Source organism: Gymnoscopelus braueri (assembly GCF_963280865.1).
Source record: "Gymnoscopelus braueri genome assembly, chromosome: 17".
NCBI lineage: Eukaryota > Metazoa > Chordata > Actinopteri > Myctophiformes > Myctophidae > Gymnoscopelus > Gymnoscopelus braueri.
In genome coordinates this window covers 36157308-36177669 of record NC_137617.1, presented here as the reverse complement: position 1 = coordinate 36177669, position 20362 = coordinate 36157308, and the positions used below count along the sequence as shown (strand labels likewise).

Genomic DNA, 20362 nt, shown 5'->3' with positions numbered 1-20362 from the left:
AGGTACAAATGACTTTTTGTTGCACTCTCTCATGGAGCTACTTGCGGATTATACTAGGGTCAGTCCACTCTAGGTGGACACGCACTGACCTTTTGCACCTTAATCCCGTGAATAACGCACTGACTCTTTTTTTTTTTTTTTTTTTTTTTTTTTTGTCTTTTTTATTGTGCTCCTTTTCCTCTAAGCACCTTAACGTCCATTGTCTACCATGCACAGTATAAGTATAACATGCACAGTATACAATACATTGCTGCTATGCTCAGGCACCTTAGTTTAGTTTAGTTGTTTTTTTTAGTTTTTATTATCTCAGGTAATTTGTAAATATGTAGATAACTTGTCTGGCCTTCTGTTGCTCTCTTGTTTTGATCTCCTTCCCACTTACCCCCCAACCTCTTCTTCTCCCCCCCCCTCTTCTTTCTATGGAAACTAACGTTGCGATGGGAACGATGTACAAAAAAGAATTTCACCCACTTTTTTACCTTGTAAACCTGTGATGTGACAATAAAACTGATTCTGATTCTGATTCTGATTCTGATTCTGAATTGTTATTTTGATCAACGTTTGCCTGTTATCTCTCCTATGGTACCAACGTCAATACAGCATGGAATTGTGGACAAAATCGTATCCAACAATAACAAAATATTTTAAGTTTTGGGTCTGAGAGTCTAAATCAAACTGTGGTTCCGTGGCTCAAATGCAGAATAAATAATGGACCTATGATATGAAAAGGGTTGAAAACCACTGCTTTAGGGCAGTGGATCTCAAACTTTTTTTTTGTCATTTCAAGGACACCCATAACTGCCAGGTAGAGTTACAGACCTGTAAGGGTCCATTTGGAACCCCCTGAAGGACCCCCTGATGACCCCCCCCCTCCCTCCCCCCTTGTGGGAACCACTGCTTCAGGGTATCAATGTGTTATCACAACAATATCAAAACAAGTAATGGCAACAGTTCCTCTTTCTGCCCTCAGACCAAACAGAGGGTGCATGGAGAAATATTTGATATTGTTTGATATCGCTGTTTGCAGGTGAACACATGATTTTTTGGGGGGGATTGGGATTGGATTTCAAGGGGGGGGGGGATACACTCCAGCCTTTCAGGAAATGACTTTGTGATTGGAGGAGAAGACAACAAAAGCATTGTCCTATAGCACTCTTCTCTTTATTACTTCAGACACAAACCGATGCCACCGTCTGATACCAGGTTCAACTTAGGTTGCAGTTTTGTTGTCAGCCCCGGTGGTGGTGGAAAGTACATTTACTTGAGTACATACTTGAGTACATTTACTTGAGTACTGTACTTGAGTAAAAAAAAAGAAGGTATTTATTTACTTTTAATTCTACTCCACTACATATCAGAGAAAAATATTGTACTTTTTACTCCACTACAATTATTTGACAAATTTAGTTACTAGTTAGTTTCTGGATTTTGATTATTATTACAAAACATACATTAACCACTTTCAGCCCTATATATGCTTCGCCTAGGCCTATTTGAAAATAGACGATCTACAAGCTCACAACGCGTCGCTTTGCGACTGGCCATTTTCAAAAGATTTTCATTCATTTTGAAAAAAAGCACTGCATAATGAGTACTTTAACTTTTGGTACTTTAAGTAATTTTGATGCCAATACTTTTGTACTTTTACTCAAGTGAAATTTTTAATACCAGACTTTTACTTGTAACAGAGTATTTCTACAGTACATTGGTGGTATTGATACTTTTACTTCAGGAAGAGAATGTGAGTATATACTTCTTCCATCACTGGTGGTGGTGGTGGGGGTTTGTTTGAGGTCAGGTCACATGAGGAGACTTAAGGTTACGGCCATGTGCTTCTAAAACACATCTCCCAGATTTGGCGTGGCAAACAATGCAGGCGTTGAGGGCAACGCTGTTGTTTCTCTCTGTTGTAAACACAGTGGTACAAAGAGCTCAACTGTCCCACACCACACACACACACACACACACACACACGCACGCGCACACACACACACACACAAACACAGAGACAGGCACACAAAAGCAAGAGGCTGTCGGCGAGATCATTGAGTTCACAAACAGGGTGCAACAGTTAAACGAGCTAATCAATTTTACCGATTACAGAAATGGAATCAATAAATTGACCATTTAATACAATAATCAATGAATAGTCGCTCCCTATTTTGGGCATGTCATTATGCGAAAAGTTTCAAAAATGATAAAAGTCAAAAACAGTGAAAATAGCCACCCTACTGCATAAGCTCACAACGCATCTCATTGCACGCTGCATTGTGAGCTTGTAGATCGGCTACTTTCGCTGTTCTTGCACGATACCATTGTGCAATCGAGTATAAATTAGGGCTTAAATGGGTAATCGATCCGTTGATAGATTAAATTCTTACAAATATATATATATTTTTTTAAACCACTTCTCGATTATTCAATTAATCGAAAAAGTACTTAATCACTGTCATCATCAATAATCACTGAACAAATAATCAATAGTTGCAGCCCTACTCAGAAATGATGACAATGTTGTATGGGCGAGTCCCAATGTGTGATTTGTGAAACAGTGTGAAAGGAGAGTAGAGTAACAAACTCACTAGTTATGCTGCTGCCACACAAACTGTGATTTTTGCAGTTGAACTGTGACTTAGAACTGTCTGGGACAAACATGTTCACTCTTTATGTGGGAGAGGAATTAACCCATTTATTCCGGGAACGCATCTCTGTCATTTTAGATTTCTTTGGGCTGTTCAAAAATAGCATATATACAAGCAGATATACAAGCTCATGAGATTGTAGATCTGCTACTTTTTTTTAAAATCGTGAAAAGTTGTGCAAATCTTTGAATATATATATTTTTAAAGCGAACATTTGTAAAATATTTTGTTCCAGGAACCCCCAGAAGCAAAGATTTGAGTTACAAATGCTTTAAAAATATATATATTCAAAGATTTGCAGGCCCGGACAGCTGGCGTAGCGGTCCGGGCACCTATTGACGAAGGTTCGAATCCCGATCCCGACGACCTTTGCTGCGTGTCACTCCCCATCTCTCTCTCCCCATTTCCTGTCAGTCTACTGTATTCTATCAATAAAGGCCGAAAAAGCCCCAAAAAATTTAGATCTACAAGTTCATAGCACTATGAGCTTGTAGATCTGCTATATATGAATAGCCAAAGAAAAGATGCGTTCCCGGTCTTAATGGGTTAAAAGGTCCTACAAAGGTCAGAAGGGTCATCTTCATTCCCATTCCATGCATGTTCTATCTGTTACAACTGGGGCGGCCATAGCTGAGTGGTTAGTGAGCCCGCCTAGGGAGCCAGAGGCCCTGGTTGCCCCAGGTACGATTCCAGGCCACGCCAGCATATGTGTCGATGAAATGAAATTTGTCCCTGAGCAAGACTCTTAACCCCTAATTGCTCACAGGCCCTCATTGGAAACAAGCCCGCAAGGACTTTCATGAACGTCCTGTTAAAAGGAATTATCCTAACAACTGCTCAGGATTTTTGTTGTGTTGTTTACTTGTTGATTTTTGGGGAACGTTGCTGTTTTGGCTTGTTTTGTGTTCTGTACTATTTCGTTTTTTTATGTACATTAATGCCCTACTTGATCATATACTACTACAGCGTCACACAAAAGCAGCGAAAGTACCCCCAATAGGACCCCCAACATACACTTGCATAATCCTCAGTGTTTATTTAGCCTGGTAAACCCTCCCTCCGGAAATCTCAATTCCATTTCATTTCAGGAGTGAGTCAGGCCTGATCCGCCTGTCTGCAATATTGGCTGTGCTGGAGTTGGGCGGGAGTAATACCGTTGACTGACAACCCCTTCAGCCAATGATAATTTTTCCCCTTCAGCCAATCAGCAGTTCACCAGTCTTAATGTGACGCGACGGGACTTTTGAGACAGCCATACCCAAAATGGGTTGCCTTTTTCGGGTACAATGGTGTCACTGCCCGCCCCTACCGGTTCTCTAATTTTTTTTTTTTAAATAGGCTTTGTCATGATTAATTGACCACATATATGAAGTTAAACAACTAAATTCTATCCAAACGATATCTTATAAGTAAATTCCGTGCCTCAAAATAGAAGTTAGAGAGCTTTTTGAAGTAAAAAAATAGCGGAGAATTGGCCGCACAAGAAAAAGATGGCTGCCGTTCGTGTTTTGGGCTCACTCGAACTCGCCACCTGATTGGCCAACGTAAGCTGTCAATCACAGAACAATGAGCGACGACGCTGATAGGCCCGGCCGTTTGGCATACAGAGCCAATATTGCAGAAAGGCGGATCATGCCAGACTCACTCCTGAAATGAAATGGAATTGAGATTTCCGGAGGGAGGGTTTACCAGGCTAGTGTTTATTGAACTCTGAGGGTGTATACAAATGGAACCAAAATGGACCCTAAACGGACCAACACACGAAACATTGATCACTCTTGGTCTTTTGCAAAGCTGACAGAGCAGGGTCATTGCTCGACAATGAACCCATCAAGAATCCCACTCGGAATGAATGAACCCATCGAATTGATGGCAGGGACAAGTGCATTGACTGGCCCTGCCCTTTGTAGAGATCGGTCCCCTTGACTGCAAAGTGTATGTTGGGAATTTAGGGAAATAATGGGAATAGGTCTGAGAGTTCAAGGTTCAACTTTATTATTAAGTCTGAGAGTTAGTTAGCGAGGGCCTTTGGGGCTATGGGTCCTCTACAACAGTGGTTCCCACGTGATTTTAGATGACAGTGAAGTGACAATTTAAGGACTTTTAAGAGCATTTTAATACCAAAAGAGAAAAGAAAGGCAAGAAAAAGACCATTATTGCATCGAAAATAATCAACAAACTATACTATAAAAACTAACATTGGCCAAATTGTCAAATGATATAAGAAAGACGCAACATTTTTGAAAATAGCCGATCTAGCATATGGGTTGCCCTCGGAATCCCCGCCCCCCCCCCCCCGAACCCCCCGACCCCCTTCCACCCCGACCCCCTTCCCCCAGGCAAGGCTTTGCTTGTTTTGCAGAGTTTGAGGATCCCAGAGATAGATGCCTGTAAAGCAACAAGCATCCAGTTGTTGCTATACTGATGTGTGGCCCACTGCAACCGCACAGTGCAATCGTGCAAGAGAGAGAGAGAGAGAGAGAGAGAGAGAGAGAGAGAGAGAGAGAGAGAGAGAGAGAGAGAGAGAGAGAGAGAGAGAGAGAGAGTAGTACAGTACAATGTGTGATGCTTTGCTGAGCCATCACTAGCCGATGCCAATATGTGGGGGCCCATCCATGTGAGAGAGGGTCAGGTTACAACTTTTTAAGATGAGTGTCTTACATAAGTGTCGGTAAGAAGGAGAGCAGAATGAATGCACGCTGGCCGGCTTAGAACTGAAAATATTTTAAGTGGCTACTGTGCAGGACTTACTGAATAATGCAGACAGAGTCTAACTGTACAGCGGCTACAATAATAATAACAATATAACACCGAGCCCACGTTCAAGCTGACATCGCACCAAAGTGTGAAAGACTTTTAAATCTTTTATATTTCTACCTGTCGAACCCACTCTCCAATGCAATGGTTCCATGGACTAAACCCATAGCTCTGACATGGGTCCATTTGGTTCCATTTGTACACTGTCAGAGTTACAGATTTGTAAGGGTCCATTTGGTTCCTACTATCAATCCATTTGCTGCAGAGGACCCCCCTTGAACCCCCTCTGGGACCCCTAGCTGGGCCTGGAGGAGGTTCCTCCTCGACCCTCACTTTGAGAACCACTGCTCCAAGTGGTAAATGGTGCATTTATATAAAACATAGATTGTGCATTACATTCACCCACACAGTCATTCATACACCGATGGCGGAGGAAGCCATGCACAGACCGGTACCAACCTGCTCATCGGGAGCAAAAAAGGGGTTCAGCGTCTTGCTCAAGGACACTTTGACACTAACCCTGGGGAAGCCCCGGGATTGAACTGGGAACCGTGCGGTTCCCATCCGGCCGCTCTACCGGCCACTGACTCTACCCCTAAGCCACTGCCGCCCCAAGTGGGGGGTTAACGTGGAACCGAGAACCCCTGGATCACTTGAACTTACCAGTCCGTCACAGTTGCTGATGGCCACCGAGGCCTCCGGCATGTCCGTTACATCCCCAGTGAAAACGCAGTCCCCGTGAATGTGCTCCTTGCCCCGCTCCTCGAAGTCCTCCTGCCACTCCACCACGGCGCCGGGGGCCACCAGCCGCCGGTTGGCCCTCAGGCGGAGGTGGAGCTCCTTGCCGAACACGGTGACGTTGAAAAACAAGTGCTGCTGATGTTGACCAGTGGAGGTGGTGGTGGTGGTGGTGATGGGTGACTGAGGGGCACTGCGGGCAACCCTTCTGCTACTGCTACTGCTGGTGCCGGCGCTGGTATCGGTGCCCATGCTGGTGCTGTCGGTGCCGGTGCTGTCAGGGTTGGAGGCTGCGGTGGCGGTGGCAGCAGCAGCGCCACCTGGACCCCCACCAGCTGCTGCTGCTGCAGCGGAGACCACGTGAGAGATGTAGCGTCCGTGGGAGTCTGTGCTGAATGGCACGATAAGACCATATTCACTTAACTTTCCAGAGAGTTTTTCTGCTGATGGGACAGATAGCAAGCAGTGGGACTGAGAGTGAGAATCATCATTCAACAGAACCTGTGTGGGATGCATGGCCACCCACCGGTAAAAAATAACTGGCTATAAGTTTTATCAAGTTGGCTAAAGTTACTCTGTTGAATATATCAACTATATGACTCTTAACAGCAGAATATAACATTAGTACAGATGTGTTACTGGGGGGGGGGGGGGTGGTTGGCTGAACTTGATATTTACATTGTGGCAGAATTTGGTAAAACAGATTTTTACAAAAAATAGAAATATGTGCAAACTTACTTTTTTTTTGTTTTTGTACCATAATAATAATATGGTTATGGTAAATAATAGGGCTACTTAATGTAGCCTATTAGGACCTATATGTCCACCATAGGACCTATATGTCCACCATGAACAGTATCAGGCTAAAAACTATACTTTGTGAGTTCTATATCATTCCTATATGCACCCCTGCAGTTATAGGCTATATGCAATGTAGTATGCAAGTTATGCCACTATATTTCTGCTAGACTGCTACAAAGAGGCTGGATCACTGGATGCCTTTGAAAACCGTCCCAGTCCCAGACAGTGAGTGAGAATGAAAATGACCAAAAATAAATCAAATGAATGACTCACCATGCGACTCTGCGCTGTGTTTATGGTCCAGAAACAGCAGACCGAGTGACAACAAGTACACCAATAAATACATACAATCCATAGCGATGAGGGCTATAGTGTGGAGAGAGAGCTGCCACTTCTCCGGACAGTAGTGACTTTCTTTTAGGGAGAGAGGAACGGATCTCTCTCTCTCTCTCTCTCTCTCTCTCTCTCTCTCTCTCTCTCTCTCTCTCTCTCTCTCTCTCTCTCTCTCTCTCTCTCTCTCTCTCTCTCTCACAGTGTGAGAACTTTTAGTCTGTCTCTTCTAGTCTTCAACTTTCAGCGAAGCGGTCAAGCATTCTGAACGTTACTCTCTCTCAGTCTCTGAGTCTAGACGGCAAATAAATACTAAAAAGAAAGTTGCTGCATAATAAGTCTTGTTCAGGCATCTGGTGTTGAACTGGATCTAGTGGATACAGTAGATCTAGTGGATCTAGTGGATTCACAGCCTATACATACAGCCCCATCCAGTAAAAACTGGGGGAGAGAGAGAAAAGTAACCTCGGGTGCTGATGACGACAAAACTGCAACCGTATTAAAAAGCGGATTTTAAAAAGTTCTTTTTTAAGAGGTAGTCCATGTTTTTTTTGTTTTTTGTTTTTGTCAAAAAGAGGGGTTATAAAAAGACAGACTCACACAACACAAGACTAAGAGAAAAAATAAGTTGAGATGCAGTCTACTCTACGGAGACAGACTGTCCCCGGACCATCCATGAAACATCTGTACCATGAAACATCTGCACAACAGTCCTGCACCATTACTGCAGGAACGGCTGGGCTGCACTTTACTGACTGACTGACTGACTGACTGACTGCCCTGCAGTTATTACCTATGGCTATGAGTTATACTGACTAACTGTCTGGCAGCCCTGCTGCAACTCCGACCAACTCCACTACTTAAAAAGCTCCCATATGATTCGTCGGTGGTGGTGGTGGTGGTGCACTGGTGCCCGAGCTGGCTGGGGAAAAAATGGCCCCAGATCTACAAGCTCACAACGCGTCGCGTGAGCCTGTAGATCGGGGCCACGACACGGTCGTACGACCGAGCTACATGGCAGCTTCTACTCTACTACTCTGTTATCCTCCGTATCATGACAGGCAGCCATGGCGCTATATTGTTCCTGTTTTTTTTAAATGTTTCCATTTACATTCAGCAGTACATCTACATAAACGTTCATATTTTAAATATAAAGTGCTTACCCTACGGCCATGTATATAGCAAGTTGAAACGCTTGAGTCTAAGTACCCGTATCTTGCGTATTGTTCAATAAAAAGCATTTTACCCCGATCGGCGGCCATTTTTTCATAGAGTTATACTGTATCAGAGTGCAGTACACCTCCCAACCGATAGATTCGCGTGGTTGAAAGCATATGGAGAACAGTCTGAGAAAATGGTCACCGATCAAATTAAAATGCTTTTTATTGAACAATACGGAAGATACAAGTACGTAAACCTAGGCGTTTTAATTTTTTACATCCGTGGCCGTAGGGTAAGTACTTTATATTTGAAATTAGAACGTTTATGTAGATGTACGGGTTGTATGGATGGAGACATTTTAAAAGCCAGGAACAAGTAGCGCCATGACGCTTGTGACAGACGAGCGTCATGTGAACCATGGCTACTACTGTCTGAGCCCAGGGCAGGCATACCTTCTCCCCATTGGCCAGGAGGGGGATTTGAAAGTAACTAAGTATGGATACATTTACTCAATTTGCCTACTTGAGTATAATCTTTAAGTACTTTTACGTACATGAGTATTTCCATATGTTGCGAGGGTTGTGCGAGCTTGTAGATCTGTGGGGGGAGTGAAATGGGGCCATGATTTTATGAGATGGACAAAACTAAACTAAACAAATAAACAAACATGACTAGCCTACTTTAAATATAGGCTACTTTCATGCCATACTTTAGTATTTTTACTCAAGCAAATGTTGTAGTGGAGTAGAAGTAAAAGTATAGAAAATTGGAAATACTCCAGTAAAGTAACAGTACCTCAAAATTGTACTTAGGTACAGTACTGAGGTAAATGTACTTAGTTAGGCCTACTTTCCACCACTGCTACAGAGTAGGAAAGCTTAGCTATGCATACAGGCTATTACTTATAGCCTTGTGAATGTCTGAAAACTCCTATTTCTGTCAAGCACCGTGTCAACTATGAGAACCTGGACACATTCCAGACACAATAAATATTGAATATGGATCATAACATATACATTTTGATGTAGCCTATACTGTAATTCAGTGTAAGTTTGCAGTTTGTTCAAGATGGGATGTGTTAGGCTAATGTGGAATGTGAAAAGCACCTTATTAAATTATGAATTTGTAATTGAGGAATGAACGCTTCTATTTATATATTTATTTAAGTGAACCAACAAAGCCCCATGATAGGAATCTTGTAAAATCCTGCAGATGTCACTGTGTACATATATATATATTTCATTTGTAGAAAAAAGGGGGAACGAACACACGGTCACCGAAGAGTCTTTTAAGAGCTTGGAAGGTGTGAAAACTATCTTCAGTAGATATTATTTCAGCAGCCAAGTCGGAATGACAGCCTGTGTGAATCGTTGCCTGCAACCAGGCAAGCTTTATTTGAGCTTGGCTGTAGTCTAGTCGATCAAACGAACGCTGTGATTCAGACATGATGACCATGTACACACACAGACCAGGAATCTCTCTTAAAAGTTGAAAAGGTTTTGACTTTGTCTGCTTAAGAAGAAAAGATGTCTAGACAATGGGGGTCCAGCAGCTAACCAGGATTCCTTGAGGGGGGTTCCAAATGGACCCGTACAGGCATTTGCATGCTCTCAGAGTTATGGGGACTCGGGAGTCCTTGAAATGAAAAGGTTTGAGAACCAATGGGTCTCTAGACCAGTGGTGGGAAAAGTACTCACATTTGTTACCTAAGTAAAAGTATCAATAATGCAATGTAGTCCTCTGTTACAAGTAAAAGTCCGGAATTCAACATTTACTTGAATAGAGTGCAAAAGCATTTGTATCAAAATGGACTCAAAGCACCAAAAGTAAAAGTACTAAAATGTTTGAAAATAACAGATCTACAAGCTCACAACTGTTGTGAGCTTGTACAGTAGATCGGCTATGTTCAAGTAGCCTATAGGTATAAAATAGGGCTATAGTGGTTAATGTATGTTTTATAATGTGATGATTTATATCTGCAAAGTAACTAGTAACTACTTTTTTCAAATAATTGTAGTGGAGTAAAAGTACAATATTTTCCTCAGAGATGTAGTATTGAAAATTGGAAATACTCCGGTAAAGTAAAAGTACCTCAAAATTGTACTTAAGTACAGTACTTGAGTAGATGTGCTCAGTTAGTTTACACCACTGCCAATGGGTCTCTAGACTGACATTATTGTATCCACACACATTTCCTTCAAACAGTTCCCCCTGTGTGTGTGTGTGTGTGTATGTGTATGTGTATGTGTGTGTATGTATGTGTGTGTGTGTGTGTGTGTGTGTGTGTGTGTGTGTGTGTGTGTGTGTGTGTGTGTGTGTGTGTGTGTGTGTGTGTGTGTGTGTGTGTGTGTCTGGGCTCAGACACAGAGGACCTCCCCCATCGCCTATGCTCTCAGTCTGCTGTCTGAAGGATAATGATCTCCATGCTCCTAGGATGGTCAGCGTATAGAGGCAGGTGTGGGTTTTTATGCATTCATCCCCCAAGGGCATCATGCAGCAACAGGGAAGACTTGACTGCCATCCAAGGTTCTGCATTAATAAGCAATGGAAACTAACCACAGCATTAAGAGATGAAAACCATTAACTGCCTTGTAAGAAGTTTTATGCACTTTTTTCCGTCCACGGCGTAAAGACCATGAGAGGCTTTTTCATTTTGTAGTATGTCCAAAAAGGCCTGGGTGACATTCCACAATACAGCATAGTATTCAATTAGATGCCTTGTTTTTTCCCCTTCTAAAATGAATAGCCGCAGTCACAGGCTGTGGTTTAGGTCCACACACACACACTGACACACCAGAACAATTTTCTTCTGTTGCATGCTGCATGCAAAGCAGTGGTGGAAAAAGTACTCAAATGTTTTACTTAAGTAAAAGTGTCAATACTGCAACTGCAATGTAGAAATACCCTGTTACAAGTTTTAAGTCCGGAATTTCAAAATGTACTTGAGTAAAAGTGCAGAAGTAATTGGCATCAAAATGTACTTAAAGTACCAAAAGTAAAAGTACTCATTATGCAGAATGTCCCATTTCAAGTTTTCAAATCTGTATTCAAATCTTTTGAAAATAGAAGATCTACAAGCTCACAATGCGTCGCATCGCGACGCATTGTGAGCTTGTAGATTGTCTATTTTCAAATAGCCAAAATGTATATAGGGCTGAAGTGGTTAATGTATGTTTTGTAATATTAATCAAAATCAGAAAGTAACTAGTAACTTAAGTTTTCAAATAAATGTTGTGGAGTAAAAGGAATTTATTTAAAGTCAAATATTTGGATCCATGTAGTGGAGTAGAGGTAAAAGTATTGGAAATTGTAAACACTCAAGTAAAGTACAAATACCTCAAAATTGTATTTAAGTACAGTACATAAGTAAATGTACTTAGTCACTTTCCACCACTAGTATACTTTGCCCTGTGTTTACATTATATGCTTGCAAATGATGTAAATACATTTTGGAGTTAGCTGGTTTCTGCCTGACATCAGAGATATACATTTTTTTACCCATCATTTCCCTGTACACCAGCAGTCAGCAGCCACTGGAGTAGGCTACTGTCAAGTTTTCAAGTGTATTCAAATCTTTTGAAAAGAGCAGATCTACGAGCTCACACTACGAGCTCACACGATCTACGAGCTCACAATGCGTCGCATCGTGACGCATTGTGAGCTTGTAGATCGGCTATTTTCAAATGGCCGAAATGTACTGTATATAGGGCTGAAGTGGTTAATGTATGTTTTGTAATAATACCCAAAATCTACAAAGTAACTAGTAACTAAAGTTTTCAAATAATTGTAGTGGAGTAAAAGTACAATATTTGCCTCTGAAATGTAGTGGAATAGAAGTAAAAGAATTGGAAATACTCAAGTAAAGTACAAATACCTCAAAATTGTAGTGTGGTGGTGGTGTTTACTTGCAGAAACACACTGCCCTCTTGCTTGTATTTTGGTGTTTTCACTGTTTGTTTTAGTAGCTCAAAAACGTCCCTGTCTACCTAAACAAACAATGAAAACACCAAAATACAGCAAGAGGGCAGTGTGTTTCTGCAGGTAAACACCACCACACTGCTCCAGTGGCCGATGACTGCTGGTAATATAGAGGGAAACGATTGTTTAAAAATATTGGCTTAGTAACTAAAAAATCTCCATTAATTCAAGGCTTCATGGTGTGTGTAATTGATAGAAAATAGGTACATTTTTGGGGTGAACTACCCATTAAGTGGTTAATGCACTGCAGCCATAATCAAATCTGATCCAGCCTCTTCTGTCAACAGATCACTGGTAAAACGAGAGCATGGTGTTGTGCTATGAAAATGTGCACTCAAACCACACACACGCGCACGCACGCACGCACGCACGCACACACACACACACACACACACACACACACACACACACACACACACACACACACACACACACACACACACACACACACACACACACACACACACACACACACACACACACACACACACACACACACACACACACACACACACACACACACACACACACACACACAGAGAATGAAGAGATGGATACAATATATCCAGGGGTACTTTGATCATATCATTACATTCCACTCTGCAGTATCTCTGTTGATATATATATTTTTTTTACAAGAAAACAAAGTTTCTTCTTGAGGCCTCAAGCAGGATGCAATACAGCCTGTATGATATACAGCCTGTATCACTTTCCCAATGTTCAACAACAAGTCCATGAGAGTGGGACTCCCAACCAAGCAAAGCCCTCCAGTGGAGTTCCAACAAAGAGCAGAAGATAGAAAGACACCTTTATTGATCCCGTGGGGGAATTCACAATTTCCTGACACCCACCAGTATATGGCCCACAGGTTGAGAAGAAACCACTGCTCTATGCCATGCTGTGGTGGGTGCTGTAATGGGCTCTAGTCATGATGCCAGCATGCTGATAAACTATGCTACTTTTCATCTCCCAGATAAGAGGTAAACATTTCTTGTAACAATAGTATTGCTGTGGTATCGCTACTTTTACATAAGTAAAACAATCTCAGAGTACTTCTTCTACCACTACCACTGCTGCAAGTTAGGGAAAGAGGGAGGATCCTATTCCTTGCCAAGTTACAGGCCAGTGATGTGAAGAAGTTGTTGGTGTGCCTCTGGTTCCATGTGGATGGAACAGTGGTGGAAAAAGTATAACTTTTTTTTTGCTTAAGTAAAAGTATCAATACTGCAATGTAGAAATACTCTAAAAGTCCGGAATTCAAAATGTACTTGAGTAAAAGTATAAAGGTATTGGCATCAAAATGTACTTAAAGTACCAAAAGTAAAAGTACTCACGGTGCAGAATGTCCCATTTCAAGTTTTCAAGTGTATTCAAATCTTTTGAAAATAGCAGATCTACGAGCTCACAATGCGTCGCGACGCATTGTGAGCTTGTAGATCTGCTATTTTCAAATGGCCGAAATGTACTGTATATAGGGGCTTAAGTGGTTAATGTATGTTTTGTAATAATACTCAAAATCTACAAAGTAACTAGTAACTAAAGTTTTCAAATAATTGCAGTGGAGTAAAAGTACAATATTTGCCTCTGAAATGTAGTGGAATAGAAGTAAAAGAATTGGAAATTGGAAATACTCAAGTAAAGTACAAATACCTCAAAATTATACCCAAGTACAGTACTTCAGTAAATGCACTTAGTTACTTTACACCACTGGATGGAAGGATTGAGTGGGACTGAGAGGCTCACAACGAACTCTGTGACATGATGAGTCACCATGACTTTCACCTTTTGACATATCGTTGCTGTCGGGCAGAAACCTCTTATCTCCATATTTAAACTTTGTATATTTTTTATAAGCATCTTTTGGGCTTGTAGATCTGCTACTTTCAATACTTTTGAATTTGAATGCTGAAAAGTAAACAGTTTTGGACATATGAGGTTTCCACCTGACAGAGATGTGAAGGCAGAAGGCCTGTGATCTCAAGTTGTTCTTTTTTTTCCTGTAATGATCAAGGTGTTTCATCGTCACGTGCAACACAGCTGGTAGCAACCATTATAACTCTATGGCAGCAACACTGCAAGCTGTGGAATCCCTGTACTCTGTAGTCACCAGTTTCACCTTTTGACATTATATTGACTAAAACAAAATGTCCTAAACACGAGAACACTGACAATCTTTTAGATATTTTTTAATTAGGAATGTAATTGTTCTTATTTTTTGAGGTAGACGTACATGTTCATTTTTGTATGTGTTATGTTTGTGTTTCATTCACTAAGCTGGTCGTAAATATCAGTGTAAATATGGGTGTAAATAAAAATGTCTAAAGGAGGGTGTATTTTCTCTATGCAAAATCTGACGATGCGATTGACAAAGGAGTGAGTAAATCCCTGATATGTGCGGATCACAGTTGTTCCTCATTTTTGCCTAAAGGTATTAAAGAGGCGTGTTCATATGGAAGATTTTTTGCATTGCTCCACGCACCCATTTAAGACCAAAAAGCTGTTTACACTCAAAATATGGGTGTAAACAGCTTAGTGAACAATTGTTTTTATGTTTAGGGACTGACTGTGGATGGAAATGAGCTTCTAGCTAAAACCAGCTTTGTTTACATATAAATCATATTCAGATGATTAATTTCATAATGTGCATTGTCCCTTTCCAAATAAACAAGTAAAGTTAAAGTATTGTGTGATCAAGTTATTCTTTTTTCCCCTGCAATGTTCATGGTGTTTTATTGTCAAGTGCAATACAGCTGGGGAAATTCTTGTACTCTGAACGTCCTCAGACAGTGTGGATAATGGCGTGGTTTCCCTGTGCAATCTGAATGGATTGCATGTCACTAGTAGGCGTGCAGGTTTGACAATGAAAGCAACTCAACTTCAAAGGCTATAGGTGCGCTCAAACACAAAGAGCTTATTAGGGTCAAACCGGGAGCAGATTCTTGACGACGCCAACAACGAAGGAACCATTCGCCGTCCGCACGACAACAAAGTTCAACCTTGAACCTCAAACTGTTACTTTTCAGGATAAAAATACAAAAGTAGCAGATCTACAAGCTCGAAACGCGTCGCTTCGCGCCTACACCAAACTAGGGACAAACACTGTTCAGGTGGTCTGCCATCAGAATAGCCACACCAGGGGGCCCCTGGTGCTGTGATCCGCACCAAACTTGGCACAAATAGTGTTCAGGGTTTTTCAAAGTGGGGGTTGGGGACCCCCAGGGCCAGGGGTCACTGAGGAGGTTCCAGATGTCCCCAGCCAAATGAGAAGTTTGATTTACCTATATAAATGATTGCAATGTTTTCAGTGTTTCAGTTCTGTATGTCATATAGAATTAAATGTAATGAAGTTCAATTTATACCAAAAAAACATCTTGTCAGAGTCCCTAGGACTAGTCCTAAGGCCTAATGAAAGTCCATGTGGGGGTCCTTGACATGGAAAAGTATGAACCCCCCTGTCTTACAGTAGCTCACACAGCGGTGTGTGCACTGTGCATTGAAAACATCAAACTTAGACGGACCACGGCAAGCGAGGGCTACAGTGGATGGATTTACCTAAATGTTATAATTCAGTGGTCCTCAAAGGGGTCCATGCAGGGATGCCCAGAGTTCCTTGAATGGGCTCCCGGTGAGTCCCCAGCTAAATGTGTTAATATAGCTTAAAAATCTGTTTAACCACTTTAAACCTATACTGTACATAGGCTTTTTGAAAATAGCAAATCTACGCGTTCACAAAGCGGCATGATTCGATGCATTGTGAGCTTGTAGATCGGCTATTTTCAAAACATATTGATTATACATTTTACTAATTTGGAATATTTTAACAACTCAAATCTTGTTAAAATATTCCCCCTGGCACAAAATATTTTCTGATGGGGTTACGCAGGCCACAGACACATTCAATTTGGGCTTTCCTTGACATGAAAAAAAAAAGAAGTTTGAGAAGCACTGTTATAATTGATCAAAATCCCTGAGGAAGGGGTTTGGGGAAGGCGGCGGCACACTCCAAGCCTCAGACAGAGGGGTCGGTAACACTGCCTTCATCCATACAAGGAGGAATCAAAGAGAAGTGCGGGGCTGAGGGGGGGACGGGGGGGGAGAGCCCAGGCACCCTGCCTCCTCTCCTGAGTACCTCTCTCTCATCTCCAGAGGGAAGCTTTTCACATGAAGTTCATTACATCCCCTTCTAGCCGCTTACCTCTCTTCAATGCAGCCCTTTGTCTCTGCGGTAATCTCGGGATCCCTCAGAACTGCTAGCTTGAGTTACACATTGGAGTGTATCTCAATGAGTCTGGAAGGCATTTCAAAGGCGAGGGTAAGAAGGGGGGGTGGGGGGTTGGGGGGGGGCCACCATATCATCCAACCATGGTCTTCATGTCCTGGGCTTATCTTGACCCCGGAGTCAAGTTGGCCACATATTGCAACTGAAGAGCCCCCCACACGCCCCCTTCCCCTCCTACCACCACCAACCACCACCATCCCCCCATATCCCTCAATGTTGTTTTTACAGATTCCTCTGAGCTGATCAGAGTTAAAAGCCTCACTTATACTTAGCGCGCTCAGTAAAATAGCAGATCTATCACGCGTCACGAATGTGACGTGGGGTGAGCTTGTATATCTGCTATTTTACGGCATGCAACACCAGCATGCAAACCAAGTATAAAAGCTTGTAGATCGTCTGTTTTCGCAGTAGTACAATGGAGCATAAATTATAGGCGTGAGAATGATTCAGAGATGATTCTCTGCATGTTTACAAATGAGTAGGAAATCATGAGGTATTCTTCTGCCTACACATACGTCATGTCCTAGTATGAGCGAATAGGGGAAGGGAATCAACGTCACGCGATGCCTTTGTTTGAGATTGGTGGTTGTTGCAGATTGGTGGTTGTTGCAATGACCTGCACTACTATACTTCACCATATGTTGCGCTATGACGAAATAAACCCATACAATGTAATAACGTGTACGTTCCGTAGTGCAATTCCAATGGTGAAAGCTTAGCCGTAGATTACGACTGTCGTAGATGTATTTTATCGATGCTGACATTTTCAATCTACGAGAGTCGTAGCGACCAACCCCCCATTTCCCACTGGATTGTCAGTTCCAAAGCCCGTAGTTCTCCAAACATGTACAAATGCAAAACACAAGGTGCTTACCCAAATTGTGCCCCAAATGTTAACTCATTCTATGGCGTAGTAGTGCAAAGTAATACTCCATATTTTTCAATAAATAAGTGTTTTAATCCCATCTCTGGCCGATTCTGTCGGAAATTCCCAATGGGCGGTAGTGACGAAGCGCATCTGGAATTACACTCAATGTAAATAGGAAGTAAACGAGGGGGGAAAAAGACAGACGGGATTAAATCATTTATTTATTTAAAAATATGGATTATTACATTGCACTACTACACCGTAGAGTGAGTTAACATTTGGGGCACAAGGGTAAGCACCTTATATTTTGCATTTGTACATGTTTGGAGAACTACAGGCTTTGGAGCTGACAAGTTGGCCTTCATCAGGTGCTGAAGGCCAACTGGTGGCCGTTGCATCGAGCGACGGACATTTTTGACCGGGACCAAAACACTTCAAACTGTCATTTAAAAAACCTCAAACCACTTGGGGTTCATTTACAATAATCCAGGATAGACCGCGGCGTAGTGATAAAATCCCTTACAACTTCCGCACTCCTTAGATAAGCCCTGCTCTGCACTTATAAGACGGGAAATGATCTGGGATATCAGCCTTTCAAAGCAGGGACCCGGCCGAAGCCATCGGAAGCTTCACTATGATGTGCCGGCCAGTACCTTTCAGGAGGCCATGATAATCCCCTCATAGTCATCCATTCTTGAAAGGAGTTGACCATCTCTTCTTTTTTTTCTTTTTCATTTAGGCTTTACTTCTCAAACATCAAAAGCCATTGCAGATTTGTCTTTTGATCTGCGTAAGCTCTTTATTACTGTATATGGACCATGTTTCAAGTCATACAATGCTTCATCTATGTTCTGTTTAAAGTCTGCCGTCCCAACGTTGATAACCCCGGCCACGACTTTGGATGTCGGCCAGTGGTGGAAGAAGTACTCAGATTTTTTTTACTTAAGTAAAAGTAACAATACCACAATATACAAATGCTGTTACAAGTAAAAGGCCTGTGTTAAAAATTTGACTTAAAGTACCTGAACTAAAATGTTTTAAAATATTGTCAAACCTTGAAAAAAAATAGCCAATCTACAAGCGTTGCATCGTGACACGTTGTGAGCTTGTAGATCTGCTATTTTTGAATAGCCTAAGTATAAAATAGAGCTTAAGTGGTTGATGTTTTGTAATATAATAATTTAAATCCGCAAAGTAACTAACTTGTAAACTAAAGTTTTCAAATAATTGTAGTGGATTAAAAAGTACACCGTTTGCCTCTGAGAAGAAGTGGAACAGAAGCATAAAGTATATATTAAAAACAAAAGGAAATACTCAGAGAATTTGAGTATGTACTTAGCTACTTTTCCGCCACTGATGTTGGCATTGGCACCAGGCAGAGAGAGAGAGAGAGCGGGGCCGGATGTATGAGTGGAAGCTTAGCCATGCGTTTCTGGAGCGAAGATGATGCCAGGATAACGAGGAAGGAAGGAGGAAGAAGAGGGAGGAAGAGACAATTATTTGGCCGCCTGTTATCCCATTAAGACCTGAGGCCCCATTCTACAAATGCCTTCTAAATCCTATCAGTTTATTGAAAAAAAAGTTTTTTTAAGCAAAGATTTTGAGTTTTGAAGCAAAGATTTTGAGTTACAAATGATGTAACACGATTTTTCAAAAAATTGCTGATCTACAAGCTCATAGCACGGCACTCGGTGCCGTGCTAGAGCTTGTAGATCTGCATTTTTTTCAATAGCCAAAGAATAGCCAAAGATTCTTTTTTTAAATTAAAATATATTGAAACATTTGCACAAAATGTCACCATTTGTAAAAAAAATAGCAGATCTACAAGCTTGTATATCTGCCAAAAAAATCTAAAAAAATGACACAGATGCTTTCCCGGTCTTAAAGGGCTATCAGAGGGAGAAACCCGAGCGAGGCAGTGCACCTCAGCCATGCTCACAATGTGTGTGTGGTCAGAAAGCCCCTTCCTTTAGCAAAGCCGCTACACCCAGAGAAATATTAGAAATATGAGCTACTTTACTTCTAGGGGCCTGTAGCCAAGGCCAGAGCGTACGTACGTACGCAGATGCTAACCACTTGAACCCTGCAGCAGCATCCGTTTACTCTGGAGGAAACGTTCACAGAAAAATAGCAGATCTACAAGCTCACGACGCATCGCGATGAGATGCGTCGCGAGCTTGTAGATCGGTTATTTTTTGGGCCGATGAGAATTTGGTGTAGAGTGGTGGGGGAAAAAAGCACAGAGCCACAGAGCACAAGTACAGAGCCAACTCAGGTCGGTCGGTCATGCTATAAGTTTAAAGCTGCAATCGCTAAGTTACATGCCTTTTACCCGGGACTTATGCACAAGAGATCATAGGCTATTTGTTATTTTAAATATTTTTTGGGGCTTTTATATACACAGTGGGAATAGACAGGAAACAGGGAGAGAAGAGCTGGGGAGTGACATGCGCCAAAGGTCGTCAGGATCGGGATTTGAACCCACAACACGTTGCATTAGAGCCTATATGTGGTATGCACCTGGACTGCTAGGGCAGCGGGCGCCTCCGAGAGAAACCGTGTTTCTACTGCATTATAATGTATCTCCCATCTTGGCCCATGGGGAGATGTTGCGCTTACCGCTTAGTATGAGCTACAGGCAGCACTACTTGTCAATCAGTAGGTGTCGTGCCCCCAGTGGTTCTCAAAAACAGTGGGGTCGGTCCAGGGACTCTCAAGGTTCCTTGAGGGGGTTCTTGCAATTCTGTAACTGACAGCATACAAATGGAACCAAATGGACCCGTATTTTGCATGCTGCCAGAGTTATGG

At 42.0% G+C, this 20362-nt stretch overlaps 1 protein-coding gene across 4 annotated transcripts in view; it reads right to left on the bottom strand.

The window, feature by feature from the left end:
* The window catches only part of adamts14 (ADAM metallopeptidase with thrombospondin type 1 motif, 14), a 110341-nt gene extending 102995 nt beyond the window's left edge, over nt 1–7346 (bottom strand). For 3 of the 4 annotated variants that reach the window (XM_080454851.1, XM_080454853.1, XM_080454854.1), the window contains exons 1-2: nt 7212–7346; nt 6063–6580 (exon numbers count right to left, since the gene is read on the bottom strand). In XM_080454851.1, the coding sequence (XP_080310977.1) occupies nt 6063–6580; nt 7212–7293 (600 nt within the window). In that variant the 5' untranslated portion in view covers nt 7294–7346. The remainder of the gene's footprint in view (nt 1–6062; nt 6581–7211) is intronic. The other variant, XM_080454852.1, reaches the window with a different exon arrangement.
* Nucleotides 7347–20362: the final 13016 nt, after the last annotated feature.